Consider the following 18,610-nt stretch of genomic DNA (forward strand, 5'->3'; position numbering starts at 1 on the left):
TCTTATTTGTTACAAATCATAACCAGATTGAACATACCAAATTCCCACATGGATATCAGTGCAATCTAGTATTTTTATTTTATTTTCAGCATACAAACAACACCTTCAAAATTTTCATAGTTCTTAATAGACTGCTTCAATATTTCACAAACATGACAACTGTTTGTTTCATTGTACATTTTTATTAAACTTATCTGATTATGCCGTTCAGTAGCAAGTTAGATTACCACAATATTACTGTCAATATACCAGTGCAGCAAGTTTGTTGGGAATGTAATAGCAGCCACATAAGCCACTGCTGTGGAATTAAAATTTATTTATTACAAGATGGACAACTTAAACAGTATAGAGCACTTCTAAAATATGTACTGTATACATGAAAAAGCGCGTCTTCACAAGACTGTCGGCTTCAATTCTTGCGCAGAGGAAGTATGCTGTGTCCTTCAATGTATTCGATACATCTTCTCTACAACCTATCATATCCCTCGACCTCGCCTCTGTATAATACAGGGTTTTGATTGACACGTATGAAGGCTAACGATATAGCGAGCAGTTCTGAAAAAGACCGGACCTTTAAAAGTTGTTATGATAATTTGACGGGGGTATAATGAAACGTTCTAACAAACTTTGGTTGCCCACTCGGACTAATAATTCTTCTCGTCGTGGCTTTTTGGTAATTTCTACAACATCTGGTAGTCATGGCGGACTCATCGTTAGAAAATGCCTCGGAAACTGTAACTAATGCAACAGCAGAAAAGATTCCAGCATCTCCAGAGGGAATGCTTTTAGCATATGGTGCTCTTTTTAGCATGGCTGTAATTTCTATTTATATTGGATCTTTGAAGTCGATCAAATATCATAAAAAGCAGCAAGTAAGTAATTTCACATGCCAAATATATTGTGTCATGAAAAGAAAATGTTTATTTGCTTAATTTGTATATTTAAGATAATGCTAGGAGTTGACAGAAAATATTCAGATGTTTTTTAAACGAATGGTATCAGCATTGATCAGTACCTTCCCATTAGCAATTGTTGCAGTCGAAGAGAATGTAACCGGCGGTCCTGTTCGTTGACATAGATCAAATCATCTCATCATAAATTATGTAAGATCAAAGCTATTGATAGCTCATTACATAAATTTCTGAAGCTTTTAAGCCCATGTCTCTACGTCATTAGAGCAACCTAAGCTTACGGTGATAGATATAAAATTTATATAGACTTATAGAGTTTGAGACGTACGGTAATTCAACGATCATAGGACATGACGAAAGGTTTTGACATAGCCCCGCGCTTGATATATTCATGTGCAATATAGCTGTCTTATGATGCATGCATAAACATATCCAAGTGTGATTCTCACGGCGTTTGGTTTGTTCTCCAATCATCCTAACACTTAACAGACCATTTTTGTTTAATTATCATACAAGTGTAAAATATAATAAATACTTGTAATAAATATGTAAAATTACTTACTCTGTTTAGAAACAGAGTAAGTATTAACAATACAATTTGGTATGAAATATGATAGTATTGACTAGCATTTGTTGCTATCAGCTACAAAAAAAACATTTCTCTTGTGCTGCTATGATGTATGGCGCTTTACAGTGCCTCGCGTTGCGCGTTCACAACTCGAGTTGTACAACTGGAGTTGTGAACACGCAACACGACTTTTCAAAAGTAAGGTGCAATATATTGGTATTACGGTAGGATAACTGTAGATCTGGTTATATTAACAATGGTACATCAATAGGCACCCGTTAGCTAATAGAAATTAAACTATGTATATATGGACTGTAAAACTAGAACTAAATGGCGAATTATAGTGTGCCGAGTTTGCAACTTGAGTTGTACAACTCGAGTTACACAACTCGAGTTGTAAAACTCGAGTTGCAAACTCGAGTTGCGTAAATATAACTCGAGTTGTACAACTCGAGTTGCACAACTCGAGTTCATCAAAACCCAAGCCGAGTTCTTTCAACAACAACTCGAGTTCAACAACTCGGCTTGAGAACATCTCATCTCATCGTTTCATTTTCTTTAGCTACCCTACAGGATGAAAATATTCGTTGGTTATAAAAATTCGCGATTTCGCGAACAGGCAACTCCGCGAATTATAAAATTCCGTGAATAATTAGTTCTATTTTTAATCACAAGGGAGAATAACTACTGCATTAAATTAAAAACTAGCCGCTAGGCTGGTTTTTAATATAAATATTAAACGTAGTTGAGTTTCAAAACATTTTTAAAATCATTGCCTGGGCTTTTGAGCTAACACCATTGCCAATGCATCACATTTCCTTACAAAATTATTCAAGGTTGTCACAAGATATGCAGAATAGCGTCATCGCAAAAATAGCCACTAGGTAGAGGTACTAAACGTAGCCGAGTTCCAAAACTTCTTTGAAATCATCGCCGGGCTTCGAGTTTTATTGCCATTGCATCAAACTTTACAAAATTATTCAAGGTTTTCACAAGTTACTCGGCATGGCTTCGTCATCGCAAAAAATCTCTCCTAGTATTTTTACATTGAAATCAACTCCATCAATCTCTAATACCGAAGTTGAGGACGATCCTGATCTGGACATTATGGTATGTATTTGCTTTGCAGTGCAGATACGTTTTTACGTTTTTCTATAATTAACTGCATTAGTTAATTATTTTGTTTAAATACTGATCGCTTTCATTAAATACTTCAGCTATTGTTTTTGCACTTATTAATATTTTTCTTTTTTGTGTTTACTGCAGATTGAAAATGAAACAACCTACTCCGATTACGAAAACTAGAGACAAGTAGTAATATTCACCGTGGCAGAAATATTGGCAGAGAAGCAACCAGTCAACCTAGACCCCTTCATCGACAACAACTCCTTGATATCGCTGCAGCAAACATGATTAAATTATATATTTTATTTCATGTATAGATATATTATAATTTATTACAAAATTGAGTGTACAAATAAAATGTTTCAAATACAAATACAATTTTACAAACAATGAATGGAGTAAATATAAACAGTTTAGTCTATATGGCGGTTGTCTAGAGCAATAAAATTAAACTGATACTCTTGATAAGTGAATACTAGCGTTTAATGGTGCTCTCTGACTAGTTATTTTGGTAATAGCAGCTCTATATCGCTGTCACTGTCTTGGGTAGATGTTAAAGGCGATTCTCTCGCTACTACATGGCTGGTAAGGAAGTTATCATCAGAACTCTCCTCGTAGCTTACTATTGCAAAGTTCTGCCGGTTGGCCAAAGGTTTGTGCTCGTAAAGGCGTATTTGTTCCTTTTTTTTAAACAGATATATTTTCCTCGTAAGTAGCTGCGGTCACTTCTACCTCAATTTCCAGACCTCCCTGAATAATTGGTGATCTTTCAAGAATGGCATATACCACCCTTGCAGTCATTGTGCTTGCGTGTATGATGAAAAATCTCTCTCTCACACTAAAACAAATAATGAAGCAGTAAGGATGGAAAAAATAAATATTGCGTTATACCGAAGAACCAAAGTAAAATTCAACTAATTTAGTAAATGGTTTTGAAAAAACTCATTACTTACCAAAAATTGTTGGTTCATCAAAGGCCTCCAAATCTATGAATATTCGTAAAAACCTCTGAACGCAGCAAAAAATTTATAGCTTAGCACGATCGACCCGTAGTTGTAAGCTAAATAGTAAACGAAACACGCAATGCGCGCATGCGTATGATTAACTCTATTAGTAGACGTAATAGAGTTAACTCTTCATAGAGAGTGACAGTTTTCTGCCGCGAATAAATTAATCCTCGAATATGGATGAAAAGACAATTTTCGCGAAATATAACTCCGTGAATAAATTCATCCTGTAGGGTATATGGAATTTATTTTGGTACATCATTAAACGCCGTTGAAATAATTTCTATGTTCATTTTCGGTGTTCATTCAGTTTCTTGTCAGGTTCTAGAGAGATAACTCTTTTTTCATTTGAAAAAGAAGTGGCCCAGCTCCCACATAGATTGTTTTTTAGTTTACTTTTTACATTCTACAATTGTTTTTGTCTCGTTATATTTATAGACACAAATATGCGCAAATATCGCCAATATATATAATTTAAATGTGTATATATATTTAAATTATTATTATTAAATTTCTGTAAATGAGACACCCCAATTACTCACTTTGCTTTCTTTACGAACCCGTGTTAGTTTTGTGTAACACAACTAAAGTTCATCAAAAACCCAGGCCGAGTTGTACAACACGGCAACTCGAGTTGTACAACTCGAAATGTGAACGCGCAACGCGAGGCACTGTAAGGCGCCATATATGATGCATTAGTAATCTCGTCTTAACTGAGTCATTTCTAGTCATAGAGCGACACGCGTCTAAAACCACCAGGTTTGACAAATAGACGATAAAAAATAATTTAATGAGCTTTTGGTCTAATGTGAAGTTTTGTTTACTAAAGAACTGCCAAACTGAATTACTCTTCCTTGCTAAAACAACCTCTTTTATAGCAAATTAGTATTTTAATGATGTTTTTAGTTATGTTAATGCATTTCATTTTTAGAGCTTCCAAAGTGAAATTTTCATATCCTTTAGTTCGCAAAATCCAAAAATACCTTTTAACTTGTAACATAAATGTAACCTGTGGTTACAAAACCTCAACTAGGCAAATACATGCCGGTAGTTTGAGTTATTATGCCTATAAGATACAGAGTTTTTCACTGATTCAAATGATTCACTCATTTGCCTTCTAGCTTAAAAAGTGGAACCTTACAACCCAGCTTTAAAATGTAGTTTGAGAAAAACAGGCAAGGTTTTTTCTGCTGATTTTTATGCATTTATGAATGAATGAACTATTAAGATTTTAATCGTGCATTTAGTTTTTTGTGTCAGATCTTTTTGGAATAATTTGTAAGGTTTTAACTCATGAAAAGTTTGCTATGGGTAAGGTGAACATAATTATTTAGTTACATGGATAGTTAGGTATGTTGCAGCTGCAGTAGCATATTCACAACAAGTTTGCTACAGTGAACTCATTCTTAGTAACAGTTGAATCGGCAATTATAATAAGGAATCAAAAGTTGAAATTAGTAACCTTAGTGGCCAATTAACTAAATATTTGTTTAACAAAAGTTGAACCGTAACGAATATGTATAATACTGCTGCCGAAATGTATAATACTGCTGTCAGTTATCAGTGAATGTTGATTTGCAACTAATGGGTCCGGCTGAAGACACATTAGTTCTTTTTTATAACTCAGTCCGTGGTTTTCGTTCAATGGATATTGCTGGTGAGTAGTCAGAGGTTGCTGATGGTCTGCAATACAAAGATACAGTTGCTTAACTTTGTAATAAATAAATGATCACTAGTACTCTATATTTCAGGTGGGAATTACACTGTTTTAGACAGTTGCTAAATAAATTAATGCCAATTGCAGTATTATTATGCTGTATTTCTATTGTTAAAGCCTTTGTAAATAATTATGCTCATTTCTCTGTACATTTCTTGGTGGTTGTCAGAACTCTAAGCAGTGGTAGTTTGCTTGATGAATGTATATAAACTTTGCAACAGGCGCCTATCCTGCTAATTTTGAACAGCAGTTAGTGGTGCTTTTAAATTATTTGCTTGGTCTGCTAACACTTATTTTGACCCAGTCATGGGTTGCCATACTACGTATATTGAAAGCAGCCACACGCTCCAATAGAAATTCATTGTTAGCAGAAATTGTTTCTACAAAATTGGTCAACATATTATTTTCTATGATGCCCAGCCATTATTTCCATCTGCACTCAAGTTTGCCTGGCAGTTTAATTGAAGGATTTGCTATAAACAGCTTCCTTTTTTTTCAATAGAGCGCAGCGTGTTATATTTATTCAGCAGTTTTATTTTATTGAAGTCAGTTTTTTGATAGCAACCACAGGCAAGTCAATGCTGTTTGAGAAATATGACCTGACCTTGAAAGAGCATGAACTAATGCTGCCTCACTATACAGTTTCTATGTGCCAGACAATTTTCAGGGCCCCTGTTTCCGCCCTAAGCTTGTAAGACCAACGTGAGATCTTTTACAAAATCTGCAATTGTAATGTAACCGTCTGCCAACAGGTATATTTAAATAAAATTTACGTGATTCCTTGTGGGAGTCTTGGGCACGGACTGGCTTGAGGGTCTTTGATTGTACTGTAGAACTGTTTTGTATGAACTATTGCAATATTATAGAAAGTCTATGAAGTAGGCAGAGGAACAGCTGTTGTCTGATTGTCTTTTCTCATTTTCCGGTTCTTTAAAAAAGTCTGCTGGGTCTGAAGGAATTAGCCTAACGTGTTGAAATATGATTTACTGTTCAACTTTTGTACACAAGCTACCTCATGGAAGGACATCGACAAGTATTTGGCGCAAAGCAGTTAGTTAATTATGTTATGTTGATCAGTGTTGATCATCTACTTCCGTGCAGAGTGTAAACGAAATCTCAACTCTGGAACATGTTACTTTTTAAATATTATCACTTTCATTTGTCTGCAGTTAATATATCTGTAGTGTTATTTCAAACACAACCTTACATGCAACTCATCGCCAACTGTGGATGGCAATCAGTGTACAGATAATGGTGAAGCCTGCGCGCCAATATAGCATGTAAAGAGATCACCCCAGCTACAGAAATGATATTTTAATCCATGTCCTTATTGAGCGGATCCCTAGAATGTAGACAAATTGTTCTGCATTGTAGGATAGTGGAGAGAAGGTGGAACGTATGACAGGAAAGGATGCTGCCTTGTTTCCTATTATAGCGAGCTGCTTTCTACTTGGAATTTATATCATTTTTCAGGTATTTCAATTAATTTTGTATTTCTATCTATTTACACACACATCCATCAAACAGTGTGTGAAACTTTGAGCTTTGGTTTCAATACCATAAAGTGCATGGCAGTGTGTTGTTGTACAACATTTTTTCAATAGCTGAGCCAGTTTGTGATCATTTGTTTTTAATGAAATCTTTTCATAGAGGTCTAATTTTTTAACGCTACGAGACCGCCCATTGTGGAATTATGATGAGTTAGCAATTCTATAGGATTCTTGTAGCAATATCTTGGTTATTACATGTATATTTATCTTCTCCCTTGCCTGCCATCTGAGCTTTTTGAATGTTACATCAGTCTTATAAGAAAGAAAAAATGTAATATATTTGCCTATTAAGGTACCCCCTTGGACAATTAATTAGTAGTATCTTCTATTGTATCATAGCCAATCAAACTCAATGTTTTGACTACTGTATGAATGTTATAGCCTATCAAACTCAATGTTTAGACTACTGTATGAATGTTATAGCCTATCAAACTCAATGTTCTGACTCCTGTATGAATGTCATAGCCGATCAAACGCAATGTTTTGACTTCTGTATGAGTGTCATAGCCAATCAAACTCAATGTTTTGACTACTGTATGAATGTCATAGCCAATCAAACTCAATGTTTTGACTACTGTATGAATGTTATAGCCAATCAAACTCAATGTTTTGACTACTGTATGAATGTTATAGCCAATCAAACTCAATGTTTTGACTACTGTATGAATGTTATAGCCAATCAAACTCAATGTTTTGACTACTGTATGAATGTTATAGCCAATCAAACTCAATGTTTTGACTACTGTATGAATGTTATAGCCAATCAAACTCAATGTTTTGACTACTGTATGAATGTTATAGCCAATCAAACTCAATGTTTTGACTACTGTATGAATGTTATAGCCAATCAAACTCAATGTTTTGATTACTGTATGAATGTTATAGCCAATCAAACTCAATGTTTTGACTACTGTATGAATGTTATAGCCAATCAAACTCAATGTTTTGACTACTGTATGAATGTTATAGCCAATCAAACTCAATGTTTTGACTACTGTATGAATGTGCTGCATGAAAACATTTTTGCTGAAGATGCAACGTTAACTATGACAAGAATATTTCTCTTGTTTCTATCTTTGCTTGATAGTTCTTTAAATTGTGTTCTGTAAGTAAGGTTAGAATTATGCATTTCTAACACCCACTGCAGCAATACTATAGGCAGTCACAAGGGGTGACGCAACATTGACTTGCAAGCATGGTTGTAGCTAATTGGCGTGGTGTCAGGAGTTGAACTACTCAAACAGGAAGTACCCATTGAGTCACAGTCAGCAATGACAGTCAGTATTGAGTACAGAGGCCACATTTTGCACTCTATGATTGTATGCTTTATGCATAACATTGCTCACCTCATAAACCTCTTCATACATAGAACTCGCAGCTATCTTGCTGCTGTTACTCAAATCTGACCAACTACAATAACTTCTACAGTTTTTGTTTGCCTTTAATTACCCAAGCTTGTAACTCATATTGCAGCACTGTATGAAGTATTTTGTGGTCAGGTTTTTTGGTGAGCTTTCTTACTATTAATCTATGTCGAACAAAATGTTTGAAATGCTTCATGGCTTGGTATGTTTTGGCATGTGGCGTGTTGATCTCACAAGCTTTCATGTTTGTATATAAAGGAGCACAGTTACTACACACGTGGTGTTTGTATATAAAACAGTGCAGTTAGAACACGTGTGGTGCTCATATATAAAACAGCACAGTTAATACACATGTGGTGTTCATATAGAAAACAGCACAGTTAATACGCATGTAGTGTTTGTATATAAAACAGCACAGTTAATACATATGTGGTGTTCATATACAAAAGAGCAAAGTTAATATTAATACACATGTGGTGTTCATATAAAAACAGCACAGTTAATACACATGTGGTGTTCATATATAAAACAGCACAGTTAATACGCATGTAGTGTTAATATACAGAACAGCACAGTTAATACACATGTGGTGTTCATATACAGAACAGCACAGTTAATACACATGTAGTGTTAATATACAGAACAGCACAGTTAATACACGTGTAGTGTTCATATATGAAGCAGCACAGTTAATACGCATGTAGTGTTAATATACAGAACAGCACAGTTAATACACATGTGGTGTTCATATACAAAAGAGCAAAGTTAATATTAATACACATGTGGTGTTCATATAAAAACAGCACAGTTAATACACATGTGGTGTTCATATATAAAACAGCACAGTTAATACGCATGTAGTGTTAATATACAGAACAGCACAGTTAATACACATGTGGTGTTCATATACAGAACAGCACAGTTAATACACATGTAGTGTTAATATACAGAACAGCACAGTTAATACACATGTAGTGTTCATATATAAAACAGCACAGTTAATACACATGTGGTGTTCATATATGCTCAGCTATGCTCATTGCATAGCTTAGATGTTATTGCTCTGGTTTTTGCAGATGTTCTCTAAGGAATATGTCAACATGCTTCTCTCCAGCTATTTCCTTGTATTAGGAATACTTGCACTGGCTCATATAGCAGGGTAAGTCACTGGTTAGTGTAGTAACTTCTAACCGTATGCAGATGTAGCATTCTGTCATTCATTTTACTCTCTATATCACGTATTTCCATTTGCCAGTTTTTCCAGACAATTGCAGTTTTTAAAATAAGATGTCGTATTCAATTATTTTTTGTTCAAATTAAGCTCTCCATTACAGTAATGCTCCTTATTCCTTTTAACAAGATTGGAGACATGGTGTATTGGGGCGTGTGCGTGCGTTCGTGTCTACAATTCATTAGATATCTCCATTGCATTTGCTGCATATTGCCATCGATGGCTTTACGTAGCATGATAATCTCTTAAAGTTATCTGTTAATATACCACAGCTATAACTTGATCTTCTTTTTTAATTGTTTGTTAGTATACTGCAGCTATATCATGTAACATGGCCATCTCTTATAGTTAGCCGTTAATATACCGCATCTTGTTATAGTCCATTCCTAAAGCTGCTCATTCCTGCTGCCTTCCCGAATAGCAAATATCATTTCAAGTTTACAGAAGGAGAAGGAGAGTCAATGGAAGGTATTCTTTATATTTAGCTGTTTCACATCAGGAGTCTGTGTGTCTTCTATTAGATAGTAGACACCATTGGAAGTAAATATAAAATTTGCATGTTTTAGAGCATTTGGATTGCCGATTTGACCGAAAAGATCTGATGGTTCTTGCAATCTGTTCAATGTTTGGAGTCTGGTATATATATGAGAAGGTAGGTGATCTGTTGAGTATCTGTAGTGTGGTACATTTATGAGAAGGTAGGTGATCTGTTGAGTTTCAGTAGTGTGGTACATATATGAGAAGGGAGGTGATCTGTTGAGTATCTGTAGAGTGGTATATATATGAGAAGGGAGGTTATCTGTTGAGTATCTGTAGAGTGGTACATGTATGAGAAGGTAGGTGATCTGTTGAGTATCTGTAGAGTGGTATATATATACAGTATATGAGAAGATAGGTGATCTGTTGAGTATCTATAGTGTGGTACATTTATGAGAAGGTAGGTGATCTGTTGAGTTTCAGTAGTGTGGTACATATATGAGAAGGGAGGGGATCTGTTGAGTATCTGTAGAGTGGTACATATATGAGAAGGTAGTTGATCTGTTGAGTATCTGTAGAGTGGTACATGTATGAGAAGGTAGGTGATCTGTTGAGTATCTGTAGAGTGGTACATATATGAGAAGGTAGGTGATCTGTTGAGTATCTGTAGAGTGGTACATATATGAGAAGGTAGGTGATCTGTTGAGTATCTGTAGAGTGGTACATATAGGAGAAGGTAGGTGATCTGTTGAGTATCTGTAGAGTGGTACATGTATGAGAAGGTAGGTGATCTGTTGAGTATCTGTAGAGTGGTACATATATGAGAAGGGAATTGATCTGTTGAGTATCTGTAGTGTGGTACATGTATGAGAAGGTAGGTGATCTGTTGAGTATCTGTAGAGTAGTATATATATGAGAAGGTAGGTGATCTGTTGAGTATCTGTAGAGTGGTACATATATGAGAAGGTGACACTTCATAATGGTTATCGGATCTAATTTTGGGTTCTGATGTTTGGAGGATGTAATTATTACAAGATTGGTAATAGTACATTGTTTAGGTGTTGGGTGTATTTTGTGCTTCATTCCTTGTTTTTACTTGCGCGTTGACTAACCCAAGACATTATGAAGTTATGTACATCTGTCTTCAAAGTTATTTTTGGTTCAACATGTTTTTGTCATATGAGTACTGGCATGCACAATTATACGCAATATCCGATGGAAAGTGAAGAGTCAGACAAAAATTATCTGTGATGCTCATGACTCTTCAAATTTCGTGGTCACAGTTTTCTAAACAGACAATGAATCATTACCCAAAAATGTAATACGGGAAGTTTCACCCAAGTTCATAATGCCAGCAAAGATATTATATATACTCTCGCAATCACTTGATCGTTAAGTATTTTAGTTGCAAAATATATAAAAGAGTTAAACTGACCTCATCCCAGAAAAGTTGTATGTAATGTTTACACAAAACATTAAAACGCTTATAAAAACAATTATTGTTACAACGTTCGGTCACTAAGATTTGTTCTACCTGCGATCATGCAGGCGCTGATTATCAAAATTAACAAAAAAGTACATAAAATTTCTCCAGAAATAGTCCAGATTGAGTTATGAGATTTGTTTGTTCTTTAGAGTGTAGTTAGTAACAAGTGTAAAATTCTTGTTTAGAATATGACTGTGTTCTCCATCAGCATCTTTGAAGAGTAATTAAGGAGTCATTCATCATTGCTGTCTTAATGAACTTTTCCTGTTAACTTTTCCTGCCTGTTCACTTTGAAACCTAGTAATCATTATTCAGCTAACCACTTGAATGCATTTTTGTTTGTCTGTTTTATAACTGTTGTTGTTGGAAGTTCAGCTTATTTTCCTTTTGGATTTCATGTTGAGTTGAATTGTTTTGACTATGTTTCTTGTGAATATGACTTACCTTAGTTTAGTCGGTGTACATCAAGTGACTTACCTTAGTTTAGTCGGTGTACATCAAGTGACTTACCTTAGTTTAGTCGGTGTACATCAAGTGACTTACCTTAGTTTAGTCGGTGTACATCAAGTGACTTACCTTAGTTTAGTCGGTGTACATCAAGTGACTTACCTTAGTTTAGTCGGTGTACATCAAGTGACTTACCTTAGTTTAGTCAGTGTACATCAAGCTTGTTATTAGTGTGTATGTGTGGGTGTATCCTAGTATGCATTAGACGTTGTCGTTTGTTCAACCTTGTTCACTCCGGGCCACAGACATTGCGCTTCTATCATTATTGTAGGTCTGAACAAACAAGGTAGTTTTTTTTTATATCTCTGTCTTGACTCCAACATATTTTCATAGAGCATTGCTAATAATTGACAGCATTGGATTGCCAACAATGTGCTCGGCCTTGCCTTTGCGATCAATGGAATTGAGATCTTACAGTTGAACACTGTGATGATAGGCTGCATCCTTCTTGGTGGCCTTTTCTTCTATGACATTTTCTGGGTGAGTTTTACTAAGGTTTATCTCACATCACAAATAAACGTATTTTTATACACGTTTTTTATAGTTGTCTGCACCGCTCCGATATCTTGTAGGCTTGTATTATTGTATTCTCAGCAAATCTCAATGTCATAAATTTGTTATCCTGTCTTCATTTCACTGACAGGTATTTGGTACAGATGTTATGGTTACAGTTGCCAAGTCATTTGATGCTCCTATAAAATGTAAGTACTAAGTAAGTGCTGCATTACTTAAGTGATGTGTTTCTATGGTTGTGTAGTTAAGTCTTATTGGATAGCTTTATGTTTCTATGGTTGTGTAGTTAAGTCTTAATGGATGGCCTTGTGCTTCTATGGTTGTGTAGTCAAATCTTATTGGATAGCCTGTTCAACTCAACACCCTGAATGTTATAATTAGTCACAAAAAGAAGAGGTTCCTCCATGGTACTGTTACAGCTAGAGCTGCTTGTTGTGTCTAGCTTTACTTTTTTCACTTAAAGATAATACTAAAAGCTGGCATTGTATTTATTGTAATTATGCTATGTATATTACACTAGCTCCGCTATGAAAAGCTTCCTGAAAGATTAAAAAATAAAAAATGATGTATTTTAATCTTCATTTTCTTACCATTTTTAGGATATGATTTTAGACAAGAGCTTACGACCTACAGGTATATTCAGATTGTATTGCAGAGTCTCTATTCCCCACGTTGATTCAAAAGCGATTTTTCTCCAGAGCCATTGAAAACTATACTGCGTTTTATCATTCCTTCGTGCATATGTATGTACCAGCCAGTGAACACTCAAAATATCATCTCACATATCTTTTGTATGCTATATCATGATTACCAACTAATCAAGGTATTTATGAAATTCATCACGAGTATTTTCACATTGACTTTGATTCCTTCAACTCTGGTGCAAAACTCCAGTATTTCTCTACAATTAATAAAAAACAACAAAAATGGTCACGTTGCAATGTTGTAACTAAATGCCACCATTGAAATAAACAGACTTGTATAGTTATATACAGAAGATATTTTGCATGCTAAATATGTCACTGCATACTTTGTATGCTTTTACAACCTTTACAGTTTTAGAAAAGTCACAAAGGCCCTCCAAAAAGTGTTAAACTATAAAAATAATACAGGACTATTATTTGTGAGTATTAGTGCTGACAATGAACATCAATGTTCTGCAAAACAGCTGATGTTAGATACACTTGATAGATGTGAGTACACTTTGATCCCTAGTTGTTTTGTTTAGGATAAGTTCTCTCAATGTACTTGTCTGCTTTCAGTGGTGTTCCCTCAAGATTTGTTAGAAAATTGGCTGGAAGCAAAGAACTTTGCTATGCTTGGGCTAGGAGATATTGTGATTCCTGGCATATTCGTGGCCATCTTGCTACGCTATGACTGTAGGTAAGTTCACTCTTCCATCACCAAACGGAGCAGTACATTTATTATAAATGTAATTATAATAGAGAACAAGATTATTAGTAATTTGGAAGACTGGTGTATTTTGATTTGTGTGGCGATTGCTGACTGATGCATCTGGTTTTGTAGTCGAGGAAAAGACAGCAAGTTCTACTTCTACTCTTGTTATTTCGCATACATACTCGGTCTCGGGCTGACTATTTTTGTAATGCACTACTTCAAGCACGCTCAGGTAAGGACGGTCAGTGTTTTAGCTTTGTCTATTATTTTATGATCAGTGAAGGGATAGCTCGTGCTATGGGAAAATTTGTCTTTGTTACAGCCTGCTTTGCTCTATCTCGTGCCATGCTGTATCATCATCCCGGTGGGTTTGGCTCTTGTCAAAGGTGATCTCAAAACCATGTTTGAGTAAGTTGTTTTCTCTTCTAAGATGCTAAGTTACGTGTAGTGATTAGTGGTCTTACACCGAGGTGTTTTATTCTCCTACATGTAGCTGACGGTTGACTAGAGCTTGCTCTGCGTTTTGTAGGTATGAGGACAACCCGGAACCTGTGGTCCCAACTGAAGAAACTACCGATAAAAAGGACGACTAAGATCTCTATAAAACATCTGCTTTATTATATGATTTCCGATGCACATCATATGTTAATATTCTTATCATATCATACATCTCGGAATAACTGGCTAGAAATTCTAATCAAATTCGGTTTTCTTGTTTGGCACTATTCGTTGTAGCTGGAGAGAAAGTCTGCAATACATCCAACTGTCCTTGCTGTAGTATCCTTGAAGTAACCTAAAATAATGTGGTTCGTTCGTATGACAATAAATAAATTTGTCTGTAAAATGTGCTTTGGCTTCAACCACTGTACAGTGAATATGTGTATATGTTCATTCATAAGACTCTAGTAACAGTACCTGGCTTGCTTACAAATCCATGAACTGTTCCTTTCAGAGTCACACGTTTAGTGTTTATTTGAGCACCTTGTAGCTTCTTCTCATATTCTAATAAAATCAATATTGCGTAAAGGTGTGACAGAGGAAGAGATATGCGGGTAACAGCAAGTATATGTACGCGATTTATAGTCGTATTATTTTAAGTGCGCAAATGTTAAATATATACCTTCTCAGTCTCAAAAGCAGATTTTGGTCTACAAGTTGCTAGAGGAAGATTCAATGTTGATAATTTAAAACAATTCGTTCAAAGGGATATTTGGGACAACAAGGGTGAGATTACCCTTGTTGTTGAAATATCCCTTTGAACGATATAGCTGTAATTCAATGGTAGAATTCATATGCACTAATTTTAGAAAGGTCAGCTTTTATATGATTGACATGATAATAGTAGCTGTTCAGACTATTCAGACTTTTATGAGAAAAACTCATAAAAAAGTCATAAGATCAAGCTATGTAACAGAATTGGTAGAAATGAAAATAGGTAGTATTAGGAACCTGGGCTTTGGTCGGCCAGTGGATCACATTCTGATACAATAAACAAAGCGGGTGGCAGGCCAGCAAATTCTGTATTGTTCATTGGGCTACAACGAGAATCTTCCGTTTCATCCGGGTTTGTGAGGAAATGGCTAACAAACCTGTGAAATTACAGAATGGGAGCATTTTTAACATCAACGATAACAATATATGTTATTGACAATAAGGCAATAGTTTTCTGGTTCCAAAATAGGTTTCTTAGCACTGGCAATAGTTGGAATCACTAGTTACGTTATTTAGCCGTTGTTGTAGTAATGCAGGCTAGACCGCTAGAGTAAACTGTTTGTTGTTGATTACTAGTGATTCATTCTGCTGAGTGCATCTGGTTACATAAACTAGGCTACCAAAAGAACGGTAACGCTTACCAGGCCATCATCTCCTTTGTAAGAAGTAGCCCTTCTCCATATTTGAAATAAGAAGGGTAATGATTTCTTTTGGTAAGAGTCAGAGAAGGATAAATCAGAACCTGAATAGAAAATTGAAATAATTATTAGCAAGACTACATAAAGCCACATTTAGACCTGTTTCCTCCATTGTCTAGGCTCAAGATATTTAGTATTGTGATTAAGAATTACATTTTAATGTATTTCATTCAAGTCATTTCTTGCCCCTTAGCTATTAGGCAAGAGTCTAATGTATAAATGTACAGAAATAGCTTTGCAGGGCATTGCAATGCTCATTGTTTGTATTTTGTGAAGTACCAACGTATTTATAAATTTCTACCATATTCGACTATAAATATGAGATCAAACTTATTTTTTTATCAACTCAAGTAAGGGAAATAGATTATTGCATTTCTGATAATTTCAAATATTAGCGGAAGCATTGCGCATATCCATAAAGAGTAGCCTACACCAGGAAATGGGAAAGTGCCTGCGCTTAAGTTGGTGGTCGAATGGATAATCTTATAGCCCATGTCTAAGATTATGGGAAAAGGTAGAGGGTCTTATGCTTATATGACCCAGCTGATTGGACAGTTTGAACTAGCTTTGATGGAATTAAATGTGGGAAACAGATATTAAAGGCAGAGCAGCGAGGAGTGCTCTCTGGTTCTACGCGAAGTCATTGTAATATGACTGACAATTTCGCCACTACTCAGTCAGATGTGAGATATACATCTACATGTACGATAGCGAAAGGCGACCTATGAGAACTTTCTTATAATCAAAGGGCGATCTTATACGATAATCTGGTACTCTTTAAATCTGTTAGTATTGAGACTTGGTTGTTTTCTGAGATATAGTGAGAGACGTTGATCTCCATTTATTTGTTGACCCTTGCTGTTTCTTTTTTATTTTATTTTTTGGTTTTACTCTTCTCATATCAACTGTGAGTTTTCGCTCTATACAGTTAAGAAGTAGTACTATTATTGTCCATTAGAGCTCGAGATGTATTCATACTCAATGGTCGTACGAACCCTTTTGATTTATATTGAACACTACAAATAGTGCCTTTATTATGAGAAACTCCCACAGTTTTTTTTGGTAACCAAGGATTTATGAAATCCTTGTTTCATGTTATTTTCATCATTCAGAATCAGTTCAAATTCAAGGTCAAAGATACATGAGTGAAAGATTTTTAGAATTAAATAGTTCTACTGTTTGCAACGCGAATGTGTTAGCCAACACTTTCAATAGAGAAAAAATTGTGCTTGTTCAAATGTCCGGCTTGTTGGAGTATCAGGCATGAGCAGCTACAACTTCCCAGTAAAGCTAATCGTATAACGCTCTTTGCTTCTGTTCGTAAAACCTGATGGTTGAAGCTTTGAAAACATTTACATGATTGGACTAAATAAGTAGCTGAAATACCACTTGCATCCCATAACTCATTCAAAACTAAATTGAAAAAATTTGTACCTGAAATGCAAGGCCTTTGACAAGGTGGCAGACAGATGCCGCTATGTTTCCACCAGCTGAGTCTCCGCCCACCCCAACAAGTGGTGAGTCACAGTTAGTAAGAAGTTTCTTGTTATCTTGACACCAGTTGACTACAGCCACTGCATCGTCATAGCAGGCAGGAAACTTATGCTCAGGGCTAAGCCTGTACTCCACGTTCACCACCACACAGTTACATCGACTGAAATAGCAAGAAACCTCCTGATGATGAACGAAGTTGAAAGATTAACCAAAATGCTGTTTCACTTTGTTGTATGTTTTTACTACTTATCAATCGTAGTATATGAATCGCAGCATAGAAATGGCAGTGATTAAAATTAGCCTGAACCACAAGGTAGATATGTATTTTACAACCTACCTTGCTATCATCTCACAGAACTTCATGTGTGTATTTCTACTTGACCAGACCCAGCCTCCACCATGAAAATATACCAAGACTTTGTTCAATTTATCTCCAGACTCACGTTCTGGGCGCAGCACCGTCACAGGTACTTGATGGCTTGCGCTATCAACTTTGACTGGCACAAGTTTCTCTTCCGCTGTTCCCACGAATTCGAAGTCTCCCTTGTACATCTGGGCAGTTCGTTCACTAAGTTCACGCAGTGCTTGAATAGGCTGAGACATGTCTAAAGCTCCTACATTGTTCACATGTTCTACATACGATCTTGATTCTCCTACTAGTTCTGTAGCCATCTTGCAAAAAGAGAGCTCTTGCTACTGCCGTCAGACTGGTGAACTATTTACTAGTTGTCGTGTGATTGTTAGGAGACCGTGAATGATTTTATCTTACACGACGCGAAGCGTAAGCTTGATCACCCTCTTTATCTTTGGCAACGCCTATCAGCTTTTAGTCTATCTCGTAGGTAAATGATAATAACAATGCGGTATGAAGTTCAGTAGAGGATGCCACTGTATAAATATATAGTGTGTACCTGCTCTACTGATGCATTAGACTTCCCTGTGAAATCAGTCACATCAATCTCAAGGTAGAGTCCAAGTTCTTCAGCTTAAGGCAGAAAAATTTTTAACAGATTATCATTTAGCTGGACAGCAACAAGATTTCTACTCCAGTTTAACATAATAACTAAATCTATATATAAATATAAATCTCAATGTTTGTCTGTTTCTCAGCCAGCGCGTCCAGTTATAGCAATAAAGTTTTAAGAATGAAAAATCTGCTGTGCACTGGATTTGAACTCATGTCCTCTAGTTTTGCAGACAAGTATTTATTCAATACGATACACTGTCCACCTGGCTATACTACGGAATAAATTCAGCACATACTTATTACACATGCCAATATTTCATGGCTTCACGCTCAACACTGAAGCTAGCATTACGCGTGAAGCCATACCAGAAGAAAAAAAACTATA

At 35.8% G+C, this 18,610-nt stretch overlaps 2 protein-coding genes across 3 annotated transcripts; one reads left to right on the forward strand and one right to left on the reverse strand.

The window, feature by feature from the left end:
• Positions 1-654: 654 nt before the first annotated feature.
• LOC137407799 (minor histocompatibility antigen H13-like) lies at positions 655-14,703 on the forward strand. Its single transcript, XM_068094183.1, has 11 exons — positions 655-872; positions 6,703-6,801; positions 9,319-9,401; positions 9,853-9,941; positions 10,040-10,125; positions 12,298-12,423; positions 12,587-12,644; positions 13,719-13,839; positions 13,984-14,086; positions 14,177-14,262; positions 14,384-14,703. Exons 1-11 carry the CDS (start codon positions 699-701, stop codon positions 14,445-14,447), a joined length of 1,089 nt encoding a protein of 362 aa, XP_067950284.1. The 5' UTR covers positions 655-698; the 3' UTR covers positions 14,448-14,703.
• LOC137407818 (ethyl acetate hydrolase-like) lies at positions 14,450-18,334 on the reverse strand. 2 transcript variants are annotated; one of them, XM_068094199.1, is made up of 6 exons: positions 17,596-18,334; positions 17,199-17,418; positions 15,708-15,808; positions 15,304-15,443; positions 14,770-14,856; positions 14,450-14,647 (listed from the first exon to the last, which is right to left on the reverse strand). In XM_068094199.1, the coding sequence occupies exons 1-6, from the start codon at positions 17,928-17,930 to the stop codon at positions 14,577-14,579; spliced, it is 954 nt and encodes a 317-aa protein (XP_067950300.1). In that variant the 5' UTR covers positions 17,931-18,334; the 3' UTR covers positions 14,450-14,576. The 2 variants fall into 2 exon arrangements, 1 of the variants encoding a protein (XP_067950300.1); XR_010980039.1 differs by lacking the exons at positions 15,304-15,443; positions 15,708-15,808; positions 17,199-17,418; positions 17,596-18,334 and adding an exon at positions 15,089-15,274 and having other exon boundaries at positions 14,595-14,647.
• Between the last annotated feature and the right edge of the window lie 276 nt (positions 18,335-18,610).

Source organism: Watersipora subatra, chromosome 1 (genome assembly GCF_963576615.1).
Source record: "Watersipora subatra chromosome 1, tzWatSuba1.1, whole genome shotgun sequence".
Lineage (NCBI taxonomy): Eukaryota > Metazoa > Bryozoa > Gymnolaemata > Cheilostomatida > Watersiporidae > Watersipora > Watersipora subatra.

What these genes read in the sequence shown, in the direction of transcription:
- LOC137407799 (XM_068094183.1), top strand. Translation starts at nt 699, where the DNA reads ATGGCGGACTCATCGTTAGAAAATGCCTCGGAAACTGTAACTAATGCA. An exon ending in ACTACTTCAAGCACGCTCAG is followed by an intron (nt 14,087 to 14,176) that starts GTAAGGACGGTC and finishes TCTTTGTTACAG; the next exon opens with CCTGCTTTGCTCTATCTCGT. An exon ending in GATCTCAAAACCATGTTTGA is followed by an intron (nt 14,263 to 14,383) that starts GTAAGTTGTTTT and finishes TGCGTTTTGTAG; the next exon opens with GTATGAGGACAACCCGGAAC.
- LOC137407818 (XM_068094199.1), bottom strand. Translation starts at nt 17,930, where the DNA reads ATGGCTACAGAACTAGTAGGAGAATCAAGATCGTATGTAGAACATGTG. An exon ending in TCAAAGGCCTTGCATTTCAG is followed by an intron (nt 15,809 to 17,198) that starts GTACAAATTTTT and finishes TTTTCTATTCAG; the next exon opens with GTTCTGATTTATCCTTCTCT. An exon ending in ACAAAGGAGATGATGGCCTG is followed by an intron (nt 15,444 to 15,707) that starts GTAAGCGTTACC and finishes GTAATTTCACAG; the next exon opens with GTTTGTTAGCCATTTCCTCA.